Source organism: Aphelocoma coerulescens, assembly GCF_041296385.1.
Source record: "Aphelocoma coerulescens isolate FSJ_1873_10779 chromosome Z unlocalized genomic scaffold, UR_Acoe_1.0 ChrZ, whole genome shotgun sequence".
In the NCBI taxonomy this organism is placed as follows: domain Eukaryota; kingdom Metazoa; phylum Chordata; class Aves; order Passeriformes; family Corvidae; genus Aphelocoma; species Aphelocoma coerulescens.
The window spans coordinates 62,814,193-62,838,427 of record NW_027184085.1 but is presented as its reverse complement, the minus strand read 5'-3'; the positions used below and the strand labels follow the sequence as shown (position 1 = coordinate 62,838,427).

Genomic DNA, 24,235 nt, shown 5'->3' with positions numbered 1-24,235 from the left:
TTCCAGCACAAAGTGGAATGAAACTATACATTATTACAAACATAGTCAAGAAGTGTCCAGGACTAAGTGCTCCAATTTTTAAGCAGCTTGCTATACAAAGAATGTAACTAACCTTGCAAAACCCTTTTCCAACTTGCCTTTTTTAAAAATCTCATAGAAACAGTGCCATTAGCAGAGGTACTAACAGAGAATCTAAGGAAGAATCTATGAAAATGCAAACTCTGTCTGAATGCAAAATAGTTTCAGTAAGCCGTTACACTAAGCCACAAGATCATGTGTCCTTTATATCATATTTAAAAAGTATTGCAGGCAATACTTTGGTGGCTTCAAAACTTCGTTTTGCATGCTTTAATTCCTAACATTTACTTAGGGTCACCTAAATTGGCAGGCATCACAGGTGAAAAATACAGCCTGAAATTTCAAATCACATAAATAAGAAACTCAGAAACTGCATAAAATAATCGAAACATATTCCATGCAAACAAACCCCAGACTTTAATTTAATAGATCTCAAGATGATGTCTCTATAATATTAAAGGCTGTACTTCATAATCTATAATGTCACAAGACCAAAGATCTCTCTGAACTGGTGAAGAAAACCAGCATGGGAAACCAGGAAATATTTTTCTCCCTAGCTTCTCTCTTCTTTTTAACTTCTTTTTTTTTTTTTCCTATTTTATTTAGGGGCTTTGGTCAGCAGCAGTGGCAGATTTTAAGTACACATACAAGAGAAAAGTTAGTGAATGGAATACAAATGAATAAAAACCACATTTATGATATTGTTAATATAATTCCTTTGCATCTATTCAAATATACAGGCTAAGGTCTAGAACCAAAACCTTTCACTTAATGAAATGGAACAGAATCTAAAAGGAGGCAAAATCAACACATTTTCACTTCAAAGCCCTTTTTACCACTATGCAACAGAGTACTAAAAATACAAAAGAGTTACTGGGATATTTAGTCACTGGAACATTTTGTCTCCATCACCACATATGAAGCTTTAATACAGTCTTGTCTTTATGTCTATTATAGCAACTATTAGTTCTGAAAAAAAAGCTAGTCCATAGGCACTAACATAGATTTCCCACTGACAGAGTGACCAAAGGTCACAGAGAAAAAAGGGTAAGCTTATCAGCATGTTTTAAGATGCCACAATCAGAAATAGCTTTGTTGTAGGTCTAGTGTGATACACCTTTTTTTAAATTTTCAACTAAAACAAAACAAAAAAAATCAATTACCAATTTCAGTTCATTAAGAAATAGTGAAAAAAACTTCCAGCAAGTTGAAATGTACACACATGCAATATTATCTGCATTTGCAGATTGTTTGGAATGAACTTAAGGATTTTAAAACTGAGTTAAGAAGAGATTTAAAAGTTTTAAAACATCCACAATAACATTTATTAACTTTTCAAAATAACTTTGTTTCTGATAAGTGCATTAAGAAAACACAATTAGAATGTCACAAGTGCCAAACTATTTAAGATTATGTCAGGTCTTCAACTACAAACTCTTATTCTCATGCTTATAACTCAACAGCAAAAAGTATTCTGTGCTGAATATTGGGTCAAGGTGTCTTCAAAAAAGCAGCATGAAAGATGGAAGCGTAATTCTAGTGTTATGAATGACATGCAATGAAACTACTATTGTGTGCAAGTTTCTTACTTCCTTCAAAGAAAATGGCTGACCCCACAGGAAACTATTTTTTTCCAGAATTTAACAGAATCAATGTCCTAGAACTTAGAAACATTTGATTTTCAGTAGGATTTGGGGTGAAGCATTCCATCTTAAACCTGCAGGGATTATCCAACAGAGCACAAAGTAATGCAAAAGATTTTGAAATACAGAGTTACCTGAAGATCTCCCACATTTCTGCTGCTCCATGAAGCACATTAGAGATATATATTAGGCATAAAGAACAAAATCATGCAGTTGAGAAGATGCTTGTAAGACAGAAAAATTTTTGAGCTAAATGTACAAGGACTATGGATCTACACTATCCATGGCTTTTAGAGCTGAGGAACTTGACCCATATTAAAAAATAGACTTGTGTCAGCATGCAGAAGTTGAGATTTTATTTTTCATACTATACTGACTCATGTTCAGGTTAACCTAACACCTCCCAAAACCTCTTTCAGTGTTCAAGAAAAGACATTGCTAAGAGGAGCCTGATGAATGCAGGAGGTGACCTACAGTACCCTGCAGTGCACAGCAGATCTGGGCAGCCTTGTGAGTGTATTGTAAGACATCATGAGGATGCTATACATCATTTAATGGAAACCACCTGGGTTCAACACTGTTTCAAGTTACTTCAACACTGAGTACTCTGTCAGCATCTCCACAGTGTCAGCTTTCCTTCATGTGAAGTAAGCATGGAGATCTTTCCTACACTTGGAAGGCTACCATATATTATGACAACAAAGTTTCCAAAGCACTGTGTAATGTGTGTATAAAGATGCTGGATGAGTGAGAAGTATCTTCCCGTATGCTTAATTTTTTCAGAGTATAACTCAGATCTTACTTTGCTTCCAGTGCCAGGGCAATGATGCCTGCAGCCATAGGTGCAGAGGCTGAGGTTCCAGTATGGCTGTCTGTGCAACGCTGCCTCAGGTCTGTAGTGATCTGGAAGAAATTAAATGTGTGAAATTTAGAACACAACTTCAGAAATCAGAGCATGTTTCATTTACTTGAATGATTCACAGGTATGTGGAGGGTATTTTCTTCTTTAATTGCAAGAAAGGGAATATACATGATGTTAGATGTTCTGACCTTGAAGTCACTTGTGAATTTAGAGAGTGCTCTCTTTATTGCTCCATGGCATGATCAACAAAGACACTTTTAAACTAGAAAAACATGCAGAGGGGTTTGAAACTGAACAGCTGCACAACTGGAACTCTGCCCTTCTATTTGGATTTACAGAGGACTTTCCCTCCAAGAATCTCAAAGAGCTTTACAAACAGGAAGGAAGTAAATCTTACGTACAGACTGCTTATGCCCATTTTAGAGACTATAAAGAGGTATAGAGGGTTTGATTAGGTTGCCTGAAGTCAGAGTGGAAGTATGTGACACAAGAGAATACAGCTGGGCTCATGCTAAGTACACTGTTTAATCCTTCATTCAATCCTTAAGCAATAAATCCCATGAAATTAAGCAGTAATTCATTGGAAAATCCTGATGTGATTACAAAATTGGCCCAGCCATCACCAGCCAATTAGATCTTTTCAGTTTTAAATTGTTATGCATTACATATAGATAATTACATGCTGCACATATTTTTGTATGTAATCTAAGTGGATGTATAAACTATAATGTGCAATACCAACTAGAGGCACAGCCTTCTATGTAGTGTTACGATGTTTCTATCCAATAATGAATTTAAGACAGATGCTTTCTGTAAGAATGTAAATTGCACACAAAAATGAGTTTATTTTAAATCCTGCCTCTTTCAGGCAATGTTAATCTAAAGTGATTCCACTCTATGTTTGTCTTCCTGGAGAAGTGGTTCTTTGGAGGAGCAAGGCAGTAGAGGAAGAATGTCACTACTACCTAGCAGAAGCTCAAGCAAAACCCATGCAGACTGGAGAACAGTTGTTTGAAGACACCAGTCTTCAGCATGGAAATCTCGATGAAGGTGAATGACCTGTGATGCCAAACCTTATTCTCAGAATTTCAGTCACTGCAAGATATAAAATATCTGCCTGAGGGGCAAAGGAGAAGTTGCTTACATAATGTTTTATCCAAACACATGGAATTATTGTGTTCTAATTCACCAGTATTGTACTTCATTTCCAACATAGATTTGCACAAAGATGGGAGACAATCAGAGGATCAAAATAATCACAAAAAAGCACAGGGCATGTAAAAATGCCTGTCTAGCTTTGAAACCTCAAGATATATGAAATATGATCTGAAAAACCACCTGCATCTCAACTGGGAAGAATATAAGCAAATGCATACAGGAGGTACAGGTTTCACACTTGATGTTAGCCATATCCAGTATATTACACGATTTGTATAAGGCTGATGAAAACCCTCACACGTAAGCATATGCAAGGTGACATAGAAGATTTCTAACAGAAAAGGCACTAACAGCACCAAGAAAATGATTGTTGAAAACAAGTAGGGAGCAAGTGAAACAATATGGAAGCTTCTAAAAATTGAAAAAGACAGATGAAAGTATTTATAATATCAGATCCTTAAATTAGTCAACTAACTAGAGGCCAGATTTCTTGATTAATGAAGTCTAGATGGTACTTTATCTCCCCCTGTTATTTAATATTCCTCATAAATGCACACCTTGTTAAATAATTTCTTCATCTATCATTGGCTGGAAGTTGGAACCCCATAAAAAAGTTGTTAATGTAATTTCCTTCTCTCTTGCCCTCTTGCCTATTGACAGTCTATTCATTTAGACGATGAAAATTACCAGTGTTGGGAAAAGCTTTATGAATGACAATTGCATAAATGCTGTGACAATATTAAGAGATGAAACTGCAGCAGGAACAGTCCTAACACTGCATTGCCTCTATGTGAAAATTCAAGTAGTGATTTTCCAGGTGGGATTAAGATGTCCAAGTACTAGATGATGACATGCACCCAAGAGACATATGAGATAGACCTATCCCAGCTGGAAAATACTGGTCAGTGCTGTGGCGAGGACCAAAAGGAAGGCCAGGAAAGAGAGAGTGAAAAAGGGATTACTAGATGCTCATGTCTTTCGTATCCTGGTACTTTATGTCCTGCATTAAAGTAGTGCAGCAGGTGCTTTCCTTGGAGGACCAAAGGGCAATAAAGCCTCCAGGAGCTCAGGCAGGAAAAAGTGCTCTCATAGCAGCTTTTCCCTAAGGGACAGCCTCTGTCAATACAGCGAAACACACACTGAATTGTGCTATCTTTGTTTCTCATCCTCTGGAAGAACATCCTTCCGAGTGATCTTACTGTCCTGTGGCTACAGAAACCAAGCACAATAAGCCATGACATGTCTTTATTTGGCAGCATTGTCCCTCATGTTCTAAGTAGATACTGTGGCAGCAATTTAATTAAGGACCCTTATCTCTCTTTCAGCAGATATTTCAGCTGAAAATGTGTTGAGAAAGCTTTGTAAGTGTAAACCCCATTTGAACTAATTCAAAGGAAAGTTATTGACAGGAGCTGAGATATTTAGGTGTAGATTACCTCCCAAAATCTGAGGCATGTTTTTCAGCACTATGGAGTCACTGCAGAGAACTGTTTCATTTACCCCAAGAAAAAAGAATACATGACTACCAAGAGGTGAGCAAATTTCAAGATGAAAAATGGTGCCCGAAATTCCTGAGCAACATAAAAACATCAACAATCACAATAAAAGGATGCATTCGATAGCACCATGAAGCTGCCATTAGTGTGTATTAGCAGTCATTCGGATCCTTAGGGTGGGGAGAATGAGAAATTTTTTAATCTTTTGTTGAGTATAACACAACTGCTAATTGTGAAAATGCTGATCCAACGGCCTAAGAAAAGTCCATGCAATATTTCTAGGGCCATGAGTTACAAGTTTCTAAATTAGTTGAATCAACTAGGTTTGACTGAAGACAGTGACAATATTTCTGGTGTTTGCCCAGTTTAATCAACATGAAATTAGCAAGCTCAGACAGACACCCCAGTGAATGGCAGACAGAAATTATAAAAATCACTGCAATGTACTGTAATACCTCCCATAAGCATTGGTGCAAAGCTTCCAAAGAAACTATGCATTTATTAAAGGAAAAACATCTAGACACACTGTGACAGTTCTATAGAAGCAAATTGCTTTGAGCAACTTGGTCTCTGGAAGAGATGCCATTTCTGTCCAGTCATTATTAAGGCTGCATGATCAGTCTTTTCATAGTTTTACTGACTGGGAAATAAATGGATAAAATAAAAAATGGGATTTCTCTTGGTAGAGAAAAAGTTCATGCACCCTAGGCCTCTGCATTTCTTGATATTTCATATTTCATGACATGAGTTTTCTGAACCGATTGAATAATTTTTTACCTTCTGCTACAGTTCTTCAAGACGTTGATTTCTATAAATCTGTGTCCCTAGAAGATTTTAACAAAAATCTGTTGTACATTCTACACACCTTATGTATTTAGGTATCTGTATGTACACAGAATAGAAGATGCCACATTGTGTCCTGTGATTATCTTGGCAATCTGAGTTTCTGAAGAAGAACAGGCTTCTGTGTTTTAAGAACTAGCAGGAGACAGGATGGGCTTTTTTTGTTGTTTCAGTTTTAAGTTCTGCTTAGAGTAGAAGTTTATCAACAAGAAGAGATGAACTGCTATTTATCAGAAGACAAGAAAACAGGTGGAATATTAAGTAGATAGGTTATTTGCAAGAGGTAAGTCATTTATTAGGCTTATAAATTGTACCTATGAGGAACTTTCTGATGTCAAATCCTTAGTGCTTTAGGAAGTAATTCGAGAAACTAATTCAAAGGAAATGCATTCGCGCAATAAGTTTGACAAGTGAAAGAACCACATTGATAACTCTATTACATGGTGCTTAACCTATCCCAGCCACATGGTCTGGAGCGGGGAAGCTGTCTTTAAGCATTGTCCTATGGTATTCAAAGCAGCAAAGAAGAGAGTAATAGGAAAAAATTCCTTGACAAGTGCATGTCATTAACCAATACTTTTGTACTCACTGAGTTATGAGAAAAACCATCTATAAAGAAGCATAATTTTATAGTCTTTACCTACTGTCCATTTGTCTCTGTCCCACTGTGTAAGTTTCCATGCCTATAACTATGCCAGCACTTTGCAGCTGCCCTTGAAAACACTTAAAAGTAATTCTAGTTCTTTTCCATAAGAGTCTATGTAAAAGGCATACATCTATCTGCATCTTTGGAACATGCTTTGAGCATTTTAATATATCCAAGGGGTAGAAACTTGGTTCATAGGCTAATTATCACTGCAATAAAATTCAGTACAGTATAAAGTCAAGTGCACTTGGTGTACCTTTCCTGAACAAGAAACTCTTGCAAGGTGTGTCTAACTGTATTTTTGGCTTAAAATATTTCAAGCTGTCATTGCGTAAGACAAGAAAACCCCTCCAGACTAGAAAAACTTCTAAAATTATGCTATATCCCATATTTATAACAAGCAATTATTAAAAATGGATAGTAATGAAAACAGAAAAAAAAGCGTTTCGTGTAGTTACAGATGTGTTTGTGATTCTATTACTCCATACTGAAATCAAATAATTTTTAAAAGAATTTTTAGTCTACATAATGAATTTCTAATGCTTGGTTACTGTTTGTTCCTTTACCTTATAATATATTCTGCACTTAATAGACAGAAAAACAGAGAAGAAAAGAAAAAAGAAAGATATTCAGCTAAAGAATTGCAAGGAAAAAGAGGAAGGAACCATGGAACATGGCACTATACAACTGTAACCATTCACTGTTCCTAAGTATTGTGTAAGTATTTCTGTACTTCAACATGACAGAATCTCACATGATACTGAAATCTGTGCTGTGTTACATGAAAGGAACAAAAAGAAAAAAAATTTGATGTTGATTGTAAATCCTGTGCCAGGTCACTCCTTCCTGGTTTACTGCCGTGGTATTTTTGTTTCCTATTTTGAATGTAGAAGTCTCATTCCAAGAAACAAAATCATCCTGTGATTTGATCAAATATTGTTACTCTTCAAATTTTGGCACAGACTTAAGCCCTGCATTGTTTGTCGACTGCATATAAATTAATATGCATAACAGAATTTGGATAATTAAAATTTAATAATAATCTTTCTAGTCACCCTCTACTCTTATTTTTCCCTTTAAACTTGCTGTAAGCTCTCAGTTTCTAGGGGAAAGATATGAAGACAACCTCTGACTCAAAAGGAGCATCAATTTAGACAAAAGTGTGAGATACGTTGCAGTGAAAAGGATGTGTGGTACAACAATGAAAACAAATACATATAGTTTCTAGACTCCTCTAGCACTTTACAGCAGTTTAAAAAAAAACCTTGTATTTGAAATTTTCTGTTCTTGTTTGAGTTCAGTTCTTGCTCCAAATAAGACTTGTTTCCAAGGTAAATGGTATTTGATAGGACTTTAGGAGGACTGAATTTTGGTAGACAAGCTGGAGAACAGAATAGTGATACAATCATTAATGCTCTTAAAACAGACTATAAGCAAGACAGTCACACAAGTAATAGCAAAATTCCTGCCTCTGTGGGAGGCTGTGCATGCTGAAAAGACTTTTCAATAACCACTGTGAAAAGCTGGGTTCACAATTTCACTAATTTCTCACTGGCTTGTAGCATAACAGAAGCACATAGTTATCCCTTATGTGGACACGTGGTTTACACATCACACAAACAGAAGCTATTCATCACCTGTACATTGTTTTGCTTTGTCATTGAAAGTGTCTGGAGGGGGAAGAGCCTTGCATGGCTTTAAATACCAAGTACCAGTAGAAAAACACAGATAACTTGTGTGTTTCAGAAGTCAATTGATAATATAGTACAGGAAAAAGAATCATGTCAGGAATTTTTATAGTCTGATTTTCAAGCATTTGGGATCAGTGACTCTTATGGCACATGCAACTGCAAGGCTGCTTTGCCCATGACTAGTCAAGGATAAATCACTTTCTGGTGAACAAATGGTCAATAGACTTGGGTTAATTCTTATGGGTCCTCAGTAGACCTACACCTTTGCCATTCACTGTACAAAATAATGCACACTGTAGGACTAAACTAAGACTGGCATATGGAACTGAAGTGCTCTGAAAAGAATGATGGATCTGACTAGTAAAAACTATCATTGCTTATAGTATTCATGGAATTCAATTAAAAATTATTTTTACTTATCTCTGATATTCAGTGTGAGATCTCCAAGGGAGACTCCAATTAAGAACATTTTTAGAAGCACATTTTTAATTTTTTTCAATAATGTTTATGTAAAATATCTTCCTTCTTTCCCTAATTATTGGATAATTTATGTGCATTCTATATATAATCATTATTATCTCCTTTGTAAAGTATACCTTTCAAAAATCTTACAGTAAGATATTAAGCTGCCTGTATTGGCACAGTGCAAAATTCCAGAAGTGATGGGTACTATACTTCAGTAAACTAAAAAATTATATATGCTTGTGTTCCACAAGAAGTCTTCAACAACAAAGGTGAGATCACCTCCAGGTGTTTTTGATCCTAGTGCAAGACATAAGGGAGGGAAATGTCAGAAATTAGAAATGTTCTCCTACTGAAATAGTAGTGCTGTAAAAGCAGAAAGTCTGTGTTAATTGAAAAGAATGGGTGACAATCAAGAAAATCACAGCTATTAAGAAATCGGAGGAATGCAGAAAGCTTAAATTAGCAATGTAGAAAAGTACAAATAAGGACTGAGAAATACAGAGGTATTTTACTTGAGATTAAAAACATGAGCAAGGATATAAAAGAATAGCAATTAATAACATTTGAAGATAAAGGGTGCAGAGAGGCAATAAGGAAAGACAAGATTAAATTGTGTTGCCTAAAAAATAAAACATAAGTATGTTTTATTTTCCAATACATCAGAAGCAAAGGAACCTCCAAAACAATATTGTTTTAATTGTCCAGAGATAATAGTTTATAGTGAACAGCTATTTCACTGAATGTTTCTTTTTGGAGAAAAAAAAGTCTAAATTAAATTTTCAGAGCATAGAGAGACAATAAATCATCTTCCTATTTATCTCTATTTTAAATAACAAGTTTAAATCAAAAAGATTGGAAGCACTGGAGACTTTTACAAGAGCTGGAAAGGGAACTGCTGTGTTGTTTTTAGCAAATGTTTGAACACTGGACAAGTTCCAGAAGACTGAAAGAAAACCTGCATAGTGTCATTATTTTAAAAGGATAAGCAGTATTGCCCTAATAATGTCATCTATTTGCCACCTTTTTATCTAGTGTAAAACAGCTGATACAGGACTTAAACTAATTACTAATAGATTAATTAACTAGTAGTCTACTCAATGGTGGATAACATAAGGTGCTGGAAAAATAAGCTTGCCAAAGCACTGTAGTATTTTTTTCTGGCCCTCACTTTGGCAGTAAGTAATATACTCAGGATTATACAAGACACATAATGTAATACTGTACATTAAAAAAAAAGCATTTAAATTTAAGAGATTAAAAAGATACATGAGACATAATACATTGATTTAAACTGGGATAATTATGAGGCCTGAAAATATAAGCATGTATAAAAAATTAGAAGCAGGAAAATTATATTTACCCTTACAGCATATAGAAGAAATGAGCCATGTTTCTAATCAGGTCTTCTACCGTTTCATTCTTGGCCATAGGATGACCTAAAGCTTTCACCAAAGACATGGAAGAAAAGACCAGCACCTTCTAATGAGTGCTAGAGAAACGTGGAAAATGAGAAAGTGATGATGACGGCTGGTCTAAATTGAGAACTAAACCAGCCAGTCATTAAATAGTAGAATAAGGAGACCCCAGTGACCTTTTATATTTTGTTTCACCACCAACTTTGAAAAACAGAAGCAGCAGCTCTGAAAGTGGGCTGGGCATCACACAGTGATGGACACATTACATGACAGTGAAGCTAACAAGTCCCAGCCCGGGTCAATAAATAAAGAGAGGAAAACTAACCTGGAACACACAGACACCCGTTTTCCTGTGCTTTCACTGAATACTGCTGCTACCTGACTGGTGTGTCCAGTTTGGATTCCAGAAGTTTGTAACATGAAGAAGGGTTTATAAGAAAACATGACTTAGACAGAATGATGCAAGAAGCTTACCTTCAGTTATCAAAAGGAATTAACTGTTTGGGCTACATGGGCAGAGAGAAGAGAGTAGACAAGTGGAGCGGTCTTCATACTAGCAATAAAATCTGTGACACCAAATGCTTAGAAATTGAAGCTAAAGGGGCTCAGAGAGCAAACAAGTGAAATTTTTTAATGGCAATAAATAATTAAAAGCACTTACACTAAATTTAAGTGGATTTTGTGTCACTGAAAACTTTGAAAGCAATATTAATTGTATTTACGAAAATTACTGGAAGTTGAGCTGGAACTTCTGGAATTGAAGGACGCAGGGAAGTCCTACAGACTTGGCTAAGTAAGGAGTCAGGCTAGAGGACACAATCACATCTGCTCACCTTATTAGTCTCACTTAAATATGAAGAAGTCAGAGAAAGTCTTTTAAGGACAGTGAACGCAATTTAATCACAGAATTTAATCACTACTCCTAGTAGATACAGTAATTTTTTTTCTTTATTTATCAGGGATAACAAGAAACATGTCAGAAAGAGAGAGAGAAGGTTTCAGTGAAGAGAAGCAAGTAAAGAACAGAAAAGTCATTGGAATGAAGAAGGATCTCAGAACAAGTTAAAAACAAAAATTAGACTATCTGAAAATACAGAAGAATCCAAGAAGAGATGGCCAGCATCCCAGAATCCTGAAAGACAAGGCAAATAGTATTAAAAAAACATAATGGCAAGTATTTTTAACTCTTTATTGACACCAAGAGAAGAATCTGCTAAGGACCAGAAAGAAAGAAATATCAGATGAGTCTTTAAGAAAACATACGGGAGAAAAAAAACCCTCCAAGTCCTTCAATTTCTGATCAAGAAGTAATTAATTTCTGTAAATTAAACACTAGAATAAATAAGCAGGGAAGAGGACAATATAAGCAAACCTCATCAACCTTGAGTACAAAGGTTTAAAAGGTTAAAAGGACTAGCATGTTGAATACTGAAAAGTATCCTGAATGCATTCATTTTGCAAAGGTACACAGCATGTACAAATACTAACGATATCAACAGATTATCAAACAGAATTAAGACTATTTGTCATTTTCCGGCAAAGATGAGAACATTAGGGAAAATAGATGCTGGCTGCTTAGGAATGAGATGAGGAACGATACAGAAAAGATGAGCACTGAGCCTAATTTTCCTTAGAATATATTTCCAGAATAGGCAGCAATATGAACAATAACTGACTGTCACTGAATGTAAAAAAGGAATGATGCTGGATCAAAATAAATCTGAGAAAATAGAGAGGTACCTAGGTGAACTGCTAATATCATGCATTTAAAATGTGAGAACTATTGATAACTGGATTTAAAACTAATGGAAGACATTAGTATATTGGTGGAGTTATCAAAGAATTTCTTGTTCACTCATTCCCCTCAAAGTCACTGTGCAAAATAAAAACACATATATTTAAAAAAATAATTAAAACCCATACTATTTTCCTGTCATAGGATTCTCCACTGCTGTATGTTGTAGCTAGTGTGGATGCACATTCTTCCAGATACCACGGCTTTTTCCCGCTTTCAGCTGTGCTGCTTATGGAGATTGTGTAGATGCTATTGGTGTAGCCATCACAGGAGCAGTGGTCTCGACTTCTTCCACCATTTCCAGATGCCCAAACAAAGACTGAACCTAAGCCTCTTCGTCCCTGTTCGGAAACAGTACAAAAGATTTGATTAATAATTCTTCTTTTCTCCCTCAACTGCTTAATAGCCAGATCTTTTCCCCAAAAAAGACATCTAAGGAGAAGAAGAAAAAAGGAAAGGAAAAGGAAAAGGAAAAGGAAAAGGAAAAGGAAAAGGAAAAGGAAAAGGAAAAGGAAAAGGAAAAGGAAAAGGAAAAGGAAAAGGAAAAGGAAAAAGTCAACTTCCCTGAGAGGAATTTGAAATGAGAATAGGATTTAGCAGAACCAGACATTGGAAAACGTGAGAAAATGAGTGGTATGAACACAGTAACTTTTATACACTGTTTGTTGGTCTGCATCTATGTCACCTGGATCTACCCAGAAAGTCATGCTGAAAACTCAGAGGAAGAAGTAGAATACCATATTGGCTTTCCAGGCTGCAAACACACATTGCTGGCTTATGTCAGCCTCTCATCTACCAGCACCCCCAAGTCCGTCTTGAGTCCTTCTTGGCAAGACTGCTTTTGATCTGTTCATCCCACAGCTTGTATTGATATTGGAGATTGCCCTGACCTAGGTGCACTACCTGCAATTGGTCCTACTAAACCTCCTAAGATCCCCATTGGCCCATTTCTTGAGCTTGTCCAGGTCCCTCTGGATGGCATTCCATCTTTCAGGTGTATCAACTGCACCCCTCAGCTTGGTGTCATCTGCAAATCTGCTGAGGATGCACTCAATCCCTTCATCTAGGTCATTAATGAAGACATCGGATAACACTGCATAACAATAGTAACAATGTGGACTCCTGAGGTACCTTTATTGCTGATGTCCACTGGACTCTGAACCAGTGACCACTGTCATCTGGATGTGAGTGCCCAACCACTTTCTTATCCAACAGCCCATTTATCAAATCCATCCCTCTCCAATTTAGAGAGAAGGATGTTGTGGGTGATGTGTCAAAGGCTTTACCGAAGTCCAGATAAATGACACCTGTAGCCCTTCCCTTGCCCACAGATGCAGTCACTCCATTACAGAAGCCCACTAGATTGGTCAGGCAGGATTTTCCCTTGGTGAAGCTGTGCTGGCTCTCTCGAATCACCTCCCTGTCCTCAATGTGCTTTAGCATAGCTTCTAGGAGGATCTGCTCCATGATCTTCCCAGGCACAGAGGTGATGTTGACAGATTGGGAGTTCCCAAAGTCCTTTCTACCCTTTTTAAGGATGGGTACAATGTTTCCCTTTTTCCAGTTACCTGGGCCTTCACCAGACTGCCATGACTTCTCAAATACCATGGAGATAATTAGTGAGTTTAATAAAAGTATACTACCTGGAAAGACTTTTCAGCAAAGTAAGTTAAATAGCAAATTCTCCTGGCTAGTGTTTACATAAAGCTATGTCTCTAAAATGCAAATTTTCATTTTAAAACATTTCAAGCAGAGAGAAAAATCCCAAGGTGCCAAGTTTAATGTACTATGAAATCCACATTCTCCAGACAGGATCACTCTGAACACTGCAATTTTTTCACTTCCTTTAGTTGATCTTAGCTAATGCACTAACAAAAAGATGAAAAATAGCAACATTTTCAGTGTGATGGGGTTTTTTTTGTTTGTTTGGGGGTTTTTGGGGTTTGTTTGTTCGTTTTGGTTTGGGTTTGTTTGTTTGTTTTAAGACAACCTTTATAGAGTCTCACAGCTCTCCTTCTCCATATTTTTAACCCTCACTAAATGAAAATCCCCTTTCCATCTGGAATTCTTGTTGTGGCTGCTTTTTCCCACTAGCAGGTTCCAGTTCAGAGCCTCCCAAAGCCAGTGGGATGTGACTTCTCTTTCCTTCTACAAAGAGGTCATCTCCCTTTGCATATCTTTACTTCTTATACCTCCATTCTGAAAACACAGACTAAAGGAAGGGTAATGGGAAAAATTATTTCATGCACATTCACCAATTTATTATACCAGCAGGTCAGGGAGACAGAAATTATACCCCTCTCTATACTTGTGGGCAATAGGAGGGAAGATTATGCTAAAAATATGCTGGTTCATTACTTTTTGATATGTTTTTGCTTGATTTTTACTGGTTTCATTTTGGTTCCATCCCATCATCTCTTGAAATTAGATCATGCTTCCCAGCAGTAAGTATTATCTGCTTTCATCTTCTGTTTCCCTCATGGTAATGGTAATTCTTGGCTTGACCATCAATTCTGACATCCATTTCAGAATCATGTACAGATTCCTGTTTGGTCCTATACTTGCCTTAAAAAATACCTCTCTCCTACATAACCCTTCACCCCAAAAAGTTTATATATATATATATAGGCACGTAGAATACACAGAAAAAAGAATATCATACAGTCACACTTCCACCTCCAGAACATGTTGAAATATTCAATCAGAACCTTTCTTTAATGAATTTTCTCAGGTATCTGCTATTTGTAGAATTTGACACATTTTACATGCTTTTTCTTCTTCACATGCAGGTCTTGAAAGCAGTATTATGTAATTATATATGGCTAAACTGATACCCCACGGGAAATTCAGAATAACCACCAATACAACCAAGATAGAAGAAATGTGAATTCAGGGTAATAAAAAAAAAAAAAGTTTCATAAAAGAACTACTCAAGAAGATGCATACAAAAAAAAATCCTACTAATAACAGTCTGTCATTTTTCTGCTGTTGACAGCAGATGGTTCTGTATGCAAACAGCAGTATAACATGATTTGTCCCATGCAATAAAAACATTTTCACTGCAGGGTATGACTGTATTATTAGTTTGTCTGCACAGAGAATGCGTCTCTATTTCCTTAGATGTACACCTATGCTGCTCTGCTAATAATGAACAACAAGCTGCAGAAACAGGTATTTTAATTCATTTTTGGCCACAGAATTGTGAAAACGCCAATCGATGTTAGAAATTCTGCATTTATCATTTAAAAATGATAAACATCAATTTAGATTTTTAATAGTAAGGGCAGGGCTTTAAAAAAATAGCCATTTGCACCTGGATTTACATTTCCATGATAAGTTTTTTTGGTAAACAAATTATGGCAAATATTTCTTTAAAACTAATGTCTCCTGCAAATATGTAAAAGATCAATGTCTCTGTTATTGCAATAAAAAATAAGTACCAGGTGCATTGACCAATGGAAAAGAGCATTTTCTACTATATACAAAGGAAGAATTCCCATTCCTCCAATGCACTGTGCATGTAAGAGCTCAGAAGTACAAAGAAAATAATAGCATTACCTTCAGATCAGAAAACATGCTAGACATCTTGTTCCTAGAAGCTACTTGGCAAAAGCAAATGGCAGTCTTAAAAATAATTTAGAAAGTAACCATCCAAACTAATTTCAACAGGAAAATTCAGGAGATGTGTTCAGGAGATGTCTGGATCTGGTGCTGTGTGATAGAGATGGTTTAGGGGTTACAGTGGGTGGTAGGTGGACAGTTGGACTGGCTGATCTTGAAGGCCTCTTCCAGCCTTGATGATTCTATGAACAGGACTAAAAGAATTTGTCAAGTACTTGTCAAATAAATTCTGGTTCACCGTTTGGTTTCCAAACACTCTACTTTAATTCAGTAGACCGAAACATGCTTTGGAAAATATGAACTTGTTAATAACTATGCCCAACAAGTAAACAGAGCTGAACATCAGCTGTTCTACTATATGCGAATGTCATTCCCAGTTGGTATCCTTTAAATAAAGACAGTTAAATAACAGTTGGACTGTGTTACAAAGTTAAGATAAACATACATGCAAGGCACTGTGTAGTTTTTACTGTTTGTCTAAGTTTATAATTTGTCATTTGCCAGGTGCCCAAGGGTACAAGACAAAAAGGCAAGCCTTGAGATGCCAAGAAGACACGCGTCATTTATTATTCAAAAGCAAAGGCGCATTTACAAATCATAGGAACAGAACTTGAGCAAAACTAAGAGTTAGTAACTCTTCTGTAGAGGAGGCATACACCAGGGTTGAATGGATGTGCAGTAAAGTATGCTCAATGCTTGTCCCATGCTTTTAAAATTTCATTCCCTCTCCCTCTAGGCACAGGAGTTGCTCCTCCCTTTGCAATGATAGCTAGGGACTGCCTCTTATAAACCCTGCACAGTGTCCATAGTTTTGCACTTGTGCATGTCAGTGCACCAAATCAGTGCATTATGCACTATGAAAAGTTCTCCTTTTGTTTGGTCTACTTTTTAAAGTTGCATAAAATGTCACATAGAATTTAAAAAAAACAAATCAGCTGTCCCATTATGCAAAAGAAGAAGTATTTCACTGATGACTGTGACTTGCTATTAACCCAGCCACAGTCCAATTTTCTAGCACATTTTCTGGACAAAGCCAGTGTGCGCTCAACAGACGGCTGACCTTAAATGAAATGGACTCAGGTCTTTCACAAAGAGGCCCCAAGGCAGAAATTGCACTTGAAAAAACATGAGAGAAGAATCTCGGGGCATTCTGGCTTTTTTTTCTGCTAGTGCCTCCTTTTACTTGGTCAGCAAGTTGCAAGCAGGTAAGTGATACAAAAGCTCCTTTTTGTTTTTTCCAGTTCACCAGCATGGACAGGTTAAGTCTGCCAAGAATCAGAGCCAGTATGAACATGCTCATAATGACATCTGCAGAATTTCCTTACACTATTCAAGAAATATCCCCTGCTCCAAGTGTGTGTGTTTGTGCATGCACCACATCTTTATGAGTGAATGCCTTAGCACTACTGGCAGGCACCTTTACAAGGCAGAGGTCTTCACACACTCATCTAAAGACAACCAGCAGTCCCACACTTTAAGTTGCTTACAGCACTCTTCCATCTAATAAAAACAGTTTCCACCTACAAGATGTAGTATGAGCCAGTGGAGTAAGTTTAAATCACAGTATTTTACAAACTTTAGACTCTACATTCAATCACTGCTTTTCAAGTCAAGTTGCCTTAATCCAGCCTGTGAATCCTGACTATTACCTGCTCAGGAATCAAGTGCCCCAATAACCCTCCCTGCCTACGGAAGGAGGGTTACTGTCCTGATAGAAGTGCTCAAATTTACAAAGGAACAAGGAAGAAAATGTGAAGGTGCAGGAAAGGCAGAGGACGGAACCGCTTACATGGAGTAATTAAGAGTTACAGAGGTGGCAGCCAGGGAGAAGTAATTTGGCGCCGATATGCTGGAAATTGTACACTGATGAGCAGAAAACAAACCATGAAAGTACAAAATGGAGAGAGAAGGGACACTCTATCCACACCTAGGGCCTAAACATTTAATTTCCTATATTCTCCCCAATACTGTTCTAAAATTACTTAATGTTTCCAAGAACAAAAACTACTGCCAGAAAGTGAAATTGATCCATAAGTGGAAGCTGGAAAAAGTAGCCCATGGTATGACCTCTTCCTTAAAAACTAATTCCTAAAGAGGAAATGTTCATAACTGAATGTGCAGAACAGAGGCCACTATTCTGGAGCCCTGGAAAACCTACTATGCAGACATGGTTTATTGGTGCAGCATAGTACAATCACTGTAGGGCCAGGCATCAAGGATCACAGCATCCTGAGAAATGCACCTGTGAGACGCAGCATCTCCTTTCTTCCAGTTTCTGCTGATTTCTGTACTCTCTAGGATGTGGATGCTGCTGCCCTGTGCACAGCAATGCCAAGTTGTTCACTGTCAGCATTTTGCTTTTGACCAGTACAGCTCCTAGCTCCTGCTGAATTTCTACCAGTCCATTTAACCTCTAATCTGGGAATGAAAAACAGTCTCAACATCCTTAAGGCACAACATCCTCAAAACTCTTTTGTAGACTGCACAGCACTGAACTTGAAAGCAGGCATTCTCCAAAAACAGATAATGGTAAGCTGAGAGTCCAAGTCAACAATTCTGGTGCTACCAGAAGACAGCCAAACAGATTTTTTTTTTTTTAAACAGTCTTCTTAGATATCAAAAGCAAAAATTCATGAATAAAAGGAGAAAATACTCAGGCCAATAATTCTGTTGAGGTATCCATGCTCTCAGAAAAATTCATGCTTGTGCATCAATTTATTAAAAATGCACACCTATGGTATCGCTAAGGAAATAAGTAATGAGCCAAACAGATGTGCATAAATGATGCATGGTTGAGGGAATGGACAAAAATGGTCACCTGTGTTTTTATATTAGCAGTTATATTTTTACTCTTAAGAAAACTAGGAAGTAAAGAAAATATTTCCTGTTGCTGGAACACAGCAACATGTATACACACATAATATATATACAATGCAAAAATATATCACTACTTAAAAAAAGCAGTGATTACCTCATATTGTTGGAAAGGGAAGTGGTTGCTATGAAAGGTTACTGGCTACTTCTGAAATAGATCCCTAATTAAGAAAATGAAGACAAAATAATTAACCATGCCTTAAAAAAAGGAAAAAAATGTATTTTGTTATCTCTTAGGGTATGATACCTTTGAAATATTGAAGTGATAAAGCATTCTAACGTGTGTATAAAAAACCACCGTATTGAATCACCACAAGCACCCATGTATAGGAACAATTCAGTGTGTAGGCTTCATGTGGTGTATTTTTGCTTTACTCTTCACAAGAAGAATGGTTTAAACAGTTCCAAGGTATTCCCCACAGAGCTATAATTAGTGCCAAAGTGCAACCAAAAGAACTGTTGGCTGAAACCTGAAATATGAACATGTGCAAAACTGGAAGGAATTTCTCATTTACCTAAACAAAACAGCCCGCTCAAAGACTTCATGAATCACGGTTTGGTTCAGGCTCTCTCCTATAGTATCATAACTATTGTTACCAGGATAAAACAAGTTATGTATTGCAAACACAATGTGATAACATAAGAGCTTGCTTTGCCAAAATTTCTGTTGTACAAAGAGTCTCCAGTTAATCAGAGCTGAAATTGTCCCTGCATGCAAAGCCAAAATAAACAGGCAGTGCACAGGAAAGCTATCAGTGTGAGAACTCGATATGGGATCAATGTTACACACAAACACCCATTACATGGGATGGGTTCAGGCAGTTCTCATTGCCTTTATACTACTATCTGATTAATCACCCTAGAAAGGAGCCCAGGGCCACTAGATCCACACAGCTGTTGTTTCACTGCTTACATCAGACTCTTCCTTGTGGAAAACTTCAGGTTTAGAGATGTCTGTTGAACCCTGGGGTTTAACCAAAATAACCTCTTATTTTCTGCAAATTTAGCACTTTTCTGTAGATAATCAGGAAAATATGGCTGCTTCACAGCTACTTTTGCAGGCTGAGGACTGAAGTAATAGTTTTGTGCAGTTTGTCTCCCATAGCATTCATTTAAGACACAACGTACAGGCTGTGTGAAAAGTCATTGCCCTCACAGTTTTGTGCCTTAAACTGTTAATTCTCTGCACAGAAAACTTTTGACACCAAACTTCCTGTTATTTTCATTCTAGAAATCTAATTTTTCCTACATGTCACATAGAAATACATAGATACTACTGTTGTTCAAATATATGAGCGAAGTGGATGTGGTGTGCTCAAACAAAGAAACCAGATTCATGTTTCAAAAAGGTAGGCCCGGAAATCTATATACTTCAGTGCATGGAAATAGGTTAATTTGCCAAAGCTGCTTTTCAGTATTGTTTTTTCAAATTAAGATTTACTCCACAAAAAGAATGGTGTGGGTTGTTTTTTTTTATGTTCAATATATCACCTGTTTCAGGCTGGGCATCCAATACCAGAGGCATTTTGGCAAGTCTAAAAACAGCAATGCTATTCTGGCTTGTTTCAACAGTTTCCATGCATGTGTGAGATGGGATGAGGTAACCAAACAGTTTTGGTTTCCAGTACACTTTGCGACATTGTAAGGAAAATGGACGTTTTGGGTATATTTTCCTGTAACTCTAATTACAAATTTTCCCATCTTTCGGGATTTTTGTATTTCATTGAATGCAGTGTAAGAACATGTCTGATATATTATTTCTTTTTCTACATTTTTGTGGTACTACATGCTGACTATCCATGAAAAAGCTCATTTTTCACAGAAAGCAAAGGAGAGCAATTTGAAGGTTAGCTCTGTGTGAGGAGGAAATGGTTGGAAACCAGGAGATTGGTGAGGAGAGAGAAAAGTAAGTTGGTTTTAGAATTGTTTTTGCTCAGAGACCAACCTTGCACCTGGGAGATGTTAGAAAATACTCAGTGTGAGAGAATTCACGTATTTGTGTTTGCTTTGGGTTGTTTTCTGTCTGCTGAAAAAGAAATGAAATTTTCTCAGAGTAGATAACAGGATGTTGTTAAAGACTTAAAAGCATTCTTCCCATAGGCTGGGGGCCTCTTTGTAAGGGGGGAAGGAAGATAAGAAGTTCTGAGATTGTAAAACACAGCCCAGTGAAGATTCATGCATGCTCCAGGCTCTTTGATATGTAACGAAGGGCTCAGGCCCTGACAAAATGAGGTTAGCAATGTATATATACAACTTTGTTTCTTTGTATTCCTCCAGGCAGTGACATGATGGAATAAATCTATTCTTTGTACTTCAGATGTGGGTCGTGGTCGTCTTGGTGTTAAGCTGCATTTATTTGGTTCACACACTTTGTTCATATATTTCCCAAACAAAATAAAGTGCATAGCATCAAAGTTCATCCAGGTATCACTGAGCCTAAATATTATTTCATTCACTGGAAGGCAATATCCCAAATTCTACTTTGTTAGAATGTGAAAAGTTGCTAACTATGTACAAACAGTAGAGCAAAGGATTACTATTATTAGCTTAATGATGTGTTAAGGTTATCACCTAAACTCATTTTTTCTGGAAAATCCCTGTTTGAAGAAAAGGACATCGTATCAAGTGTAAACCACATCTGCAAAGTCATAAAGGCATCTGAGATACATGTATCAACCAAATGAAAGGTAGTAAGACCTAGAAATTAAGCCTACTGGTAAGAAATACAGGTAGCTGGACAAACTTTTGCGAAGCGGGTGGCTTAGGAAGTCTAGGGCTATGGAAGATAATCAGCTGGGAATGAGCTGCCCTAAAATAGTCTGCTCATTGGATTGGTAAGTAAGGTCTGTATGAACAGATCCAGGGAATATGGAAGCAGTATTGTGCATGTGTAGAGAAAGCTAAAACTTGCATGCCCCATTCTGGTATCCACACTAGAAATAATAATGCCAGAAAACAGAACGTGTTTCAGAAAGAACCAGAAGAATGAAATTTGGAAATTCTGAGAGAAAGAAACTGAATATACAAAACATCACTGTTAAGATTGTAGAACAGATTTTAAAGGACAGTAAGGTGCACTTGCATTATTGGACAAAAGCTTAAAATGCAACACACACTCTAGAATTTCAGATAAACCTGTTAAGTTTTTGCCTGGTAACTTATTTTATGTAGAGAAATGTATTAGAACCAGTCTGTCTGTCTTCTGCAAAGATGTGATGAGCCCTACAAGAAATCAGTACTGAAACAAAAGAAAATTAACATTTTTATAACAGCAAGGTGGGAGTGGAAATTATTGTGCTAGAAATAATAGGCTCTGCTGGATAAACATAGGGGTCAAGGAAGTTATGAGTAGAGTATTTTAAGGATGAGCTGGGGAAACAAAGTTATTAGGTGATTTTGACCTAAAAGAGAAAGAACATTTTAGTGAATCTAGTAATCACAATCACCTGCATCCAAGAAAATAATTCCAGCTGGAAGATGTGGAGAAGCACTACTCTAACGAGCAAGGAGATGGACAGACTAGTCTTTAAGTGATCAGTGAGTGTGGCATATCTATCATATCTAAATGAAGTTTGAAAGGAGACTCTGCTCTAAAAATATATCAGAAACAAAAATGGAGGGAGGAAAGGTATTTAAGATGAGGCACAATTTATGCCCAGGAACAAAGAGGCAGAAAATTGCACATGAGAAAACCCTGTTGTAACTTAGAAGAAAACCTCTAACCAACAGAATAATGTTGGCCATGAAATGTTTTCCCAACAGAATATGAGGGGGAAAAAGTTCTGATTTGTTCTAGAATAAAAACTGATCAATGTATTTAAAGGGCACAGTGCCTGTGGTGGTAGAGAGCTGTACTGGATGACCTATGCTGTCATTTCCTGTCTTATGTCCTATGTTCCAATTCAATTTATCCAAAAGATCACTTGGTCAAAATCTGTAATGACTTACATGTGGAGTTTTCTAACATCATAAGATGCACCATAAATACAACAAAAGAGGCATTTTACAACGGACAGGAAAGAAAGAAACTTAGATGGGTAAGCTATAAGCTTACAATAAGCTTATTATTTGTAATATTATTATATAACAATAAGCTGTATTATTTTCAATAGTGAAGGTTGCTACTGCCTTGCAAAGACATGGACATAAGATTTCAGTTAAGACTGGCTCTTCCCAAAAGATGTAGAAAAACCAGAAAATAATAGATGGATCAGCAAAACAGGGATATTGATGAAGCAACAACCGGATGAAATTCTGCTGATTGGGCTTATGACAAAAGACAGGTGTAGATGATAGATGTTAGAACTACAAGTATCAAGCCAATGGTGCTATGTCTTGTGACATCAGCAGGAAGAAATACAATGATAAAATACTGAAGGATTTTTTCAAGCTCTGTTATGTAATCAGCATCCACCTCTAGTACAGAGCCAAAGTTTAACTCAGTATGTTGAAGCATATATATTATATATAAAATCACATGTTCAGACTTTATATCACAGATGCAACTAGGATACACAGTGTATATGCAAATCATACAATAGATAAATGCCAGGACCTAACACTAGATTAAATCAGCACACTGGAAGTCATGTCTTCTGAGACCATCCCCAAGCACAGCACTAATTCCTCTGATTGATCTTCAACAAGTAATTTTTTGCCAACTAATTGGAAACATGCAGGAAGTCTCGTGCATGTAAAACATATCCATATATGATCACAGACATGCATAAACACAGGTATGTGTTATTTAGACTCAAAAAACAGCTGTACAAGGTGAAAAAGCACAATACACAGTTTTAAAAACCATTAAAAAACCCCTCTGTGTATCATTTTAAATGTACTAAAAACCAGCCATTTTGACACATTTGACTAGAAGTCTTCCTGCTGTAGCTTCTACCTTTGATTTCTGTAATGCAATTCTCCAGCAAAGTAAAAGAGAACAACTTCTCTTTCTGTAGACAACACATCCTACTCAGAATGATGCAGACACATGATGACAGGACAAGAAAATTTAATAGAAACATCTGTGGTAGAACACAGGGAGCAAACCTTTGCCTAAACACTTGCAAATGATGAACAATCTCTTCCACTTTCAGAGCGGAAACATATAGTAATGACAACGGTGATAATAATAAATGTGAAATCATTCTTGATTTCTCCTTTTCTTCCCTTTTCTCCCTCACTCTTGCATGTGGGTAGGAGGCTTGTTTAGTGATTGTAAGAGAGCCTTTCTGCTCCCAGCAAGCACTTTGAACATACACTCTGCAGCCAAAGTTGTTGAAGCGAGAGAGATGAGAAGGGGCAGTGATGATGGGAGAGAAGGCACCAAGCTGAGCTTGCACAAGAGGTTCAGCCACACAGCATCTGGTCATTAAAGTCCGTCAAATATTTTGGCTTGAGTCCAGCTTGCTAAACAGAGTGGTGTCACGGAAATAAGATGAAGGTCCCTGTGCCAAAAGTTTCCATGCAGATTTCCCTTCGTCTCCACCCTCTCTAGGTTATACTAAGGAAGACCCGACCAGTTGCTGATTTATATGTACTACAGAAACATAAAGCATGTGGTTGGTGAGACATTTGGAGAGTGAGATAACCAGCTCTTTGAAACCCTTCAACATAAAACATCCACAGTGGTCACATATCCAGAACTT

The 24,235-nt window shown here is 37.0% G+C and overlaps 1 protein-coding gene across 3 annotated transcripts in view; it reads right to left on the bottom strand.

Annotated features, from left to right (window-relative positions):
• Positions 1-24,235, bottom strand: part of PCSK5 (proprotein convertase subtilisin/kexin type 5) — a 228,352-nt gene that overhangs the window by 101,279 nt on the left and 102,838 nt on the right. For all 3 annotated transcript variants that reach the window (XM_069000752.1, XM_069000754.1, XM_069000753.1), the window contains exons 8-9: positions 12,221-12,433; positions 2,524-2,624 (exon numbers count right to left, since the gene is read on the bottom strand). In XM_069000752.1, coding sequence (XP_068856853.1) covers positions 2,524-2,624; positions 12,221-12,433 — 314 coding nt within the window. The remainder of the gene's footprint in view (positions 1-2,523; positions 2,625-12,220; positions 12,434-24,235) is intronic.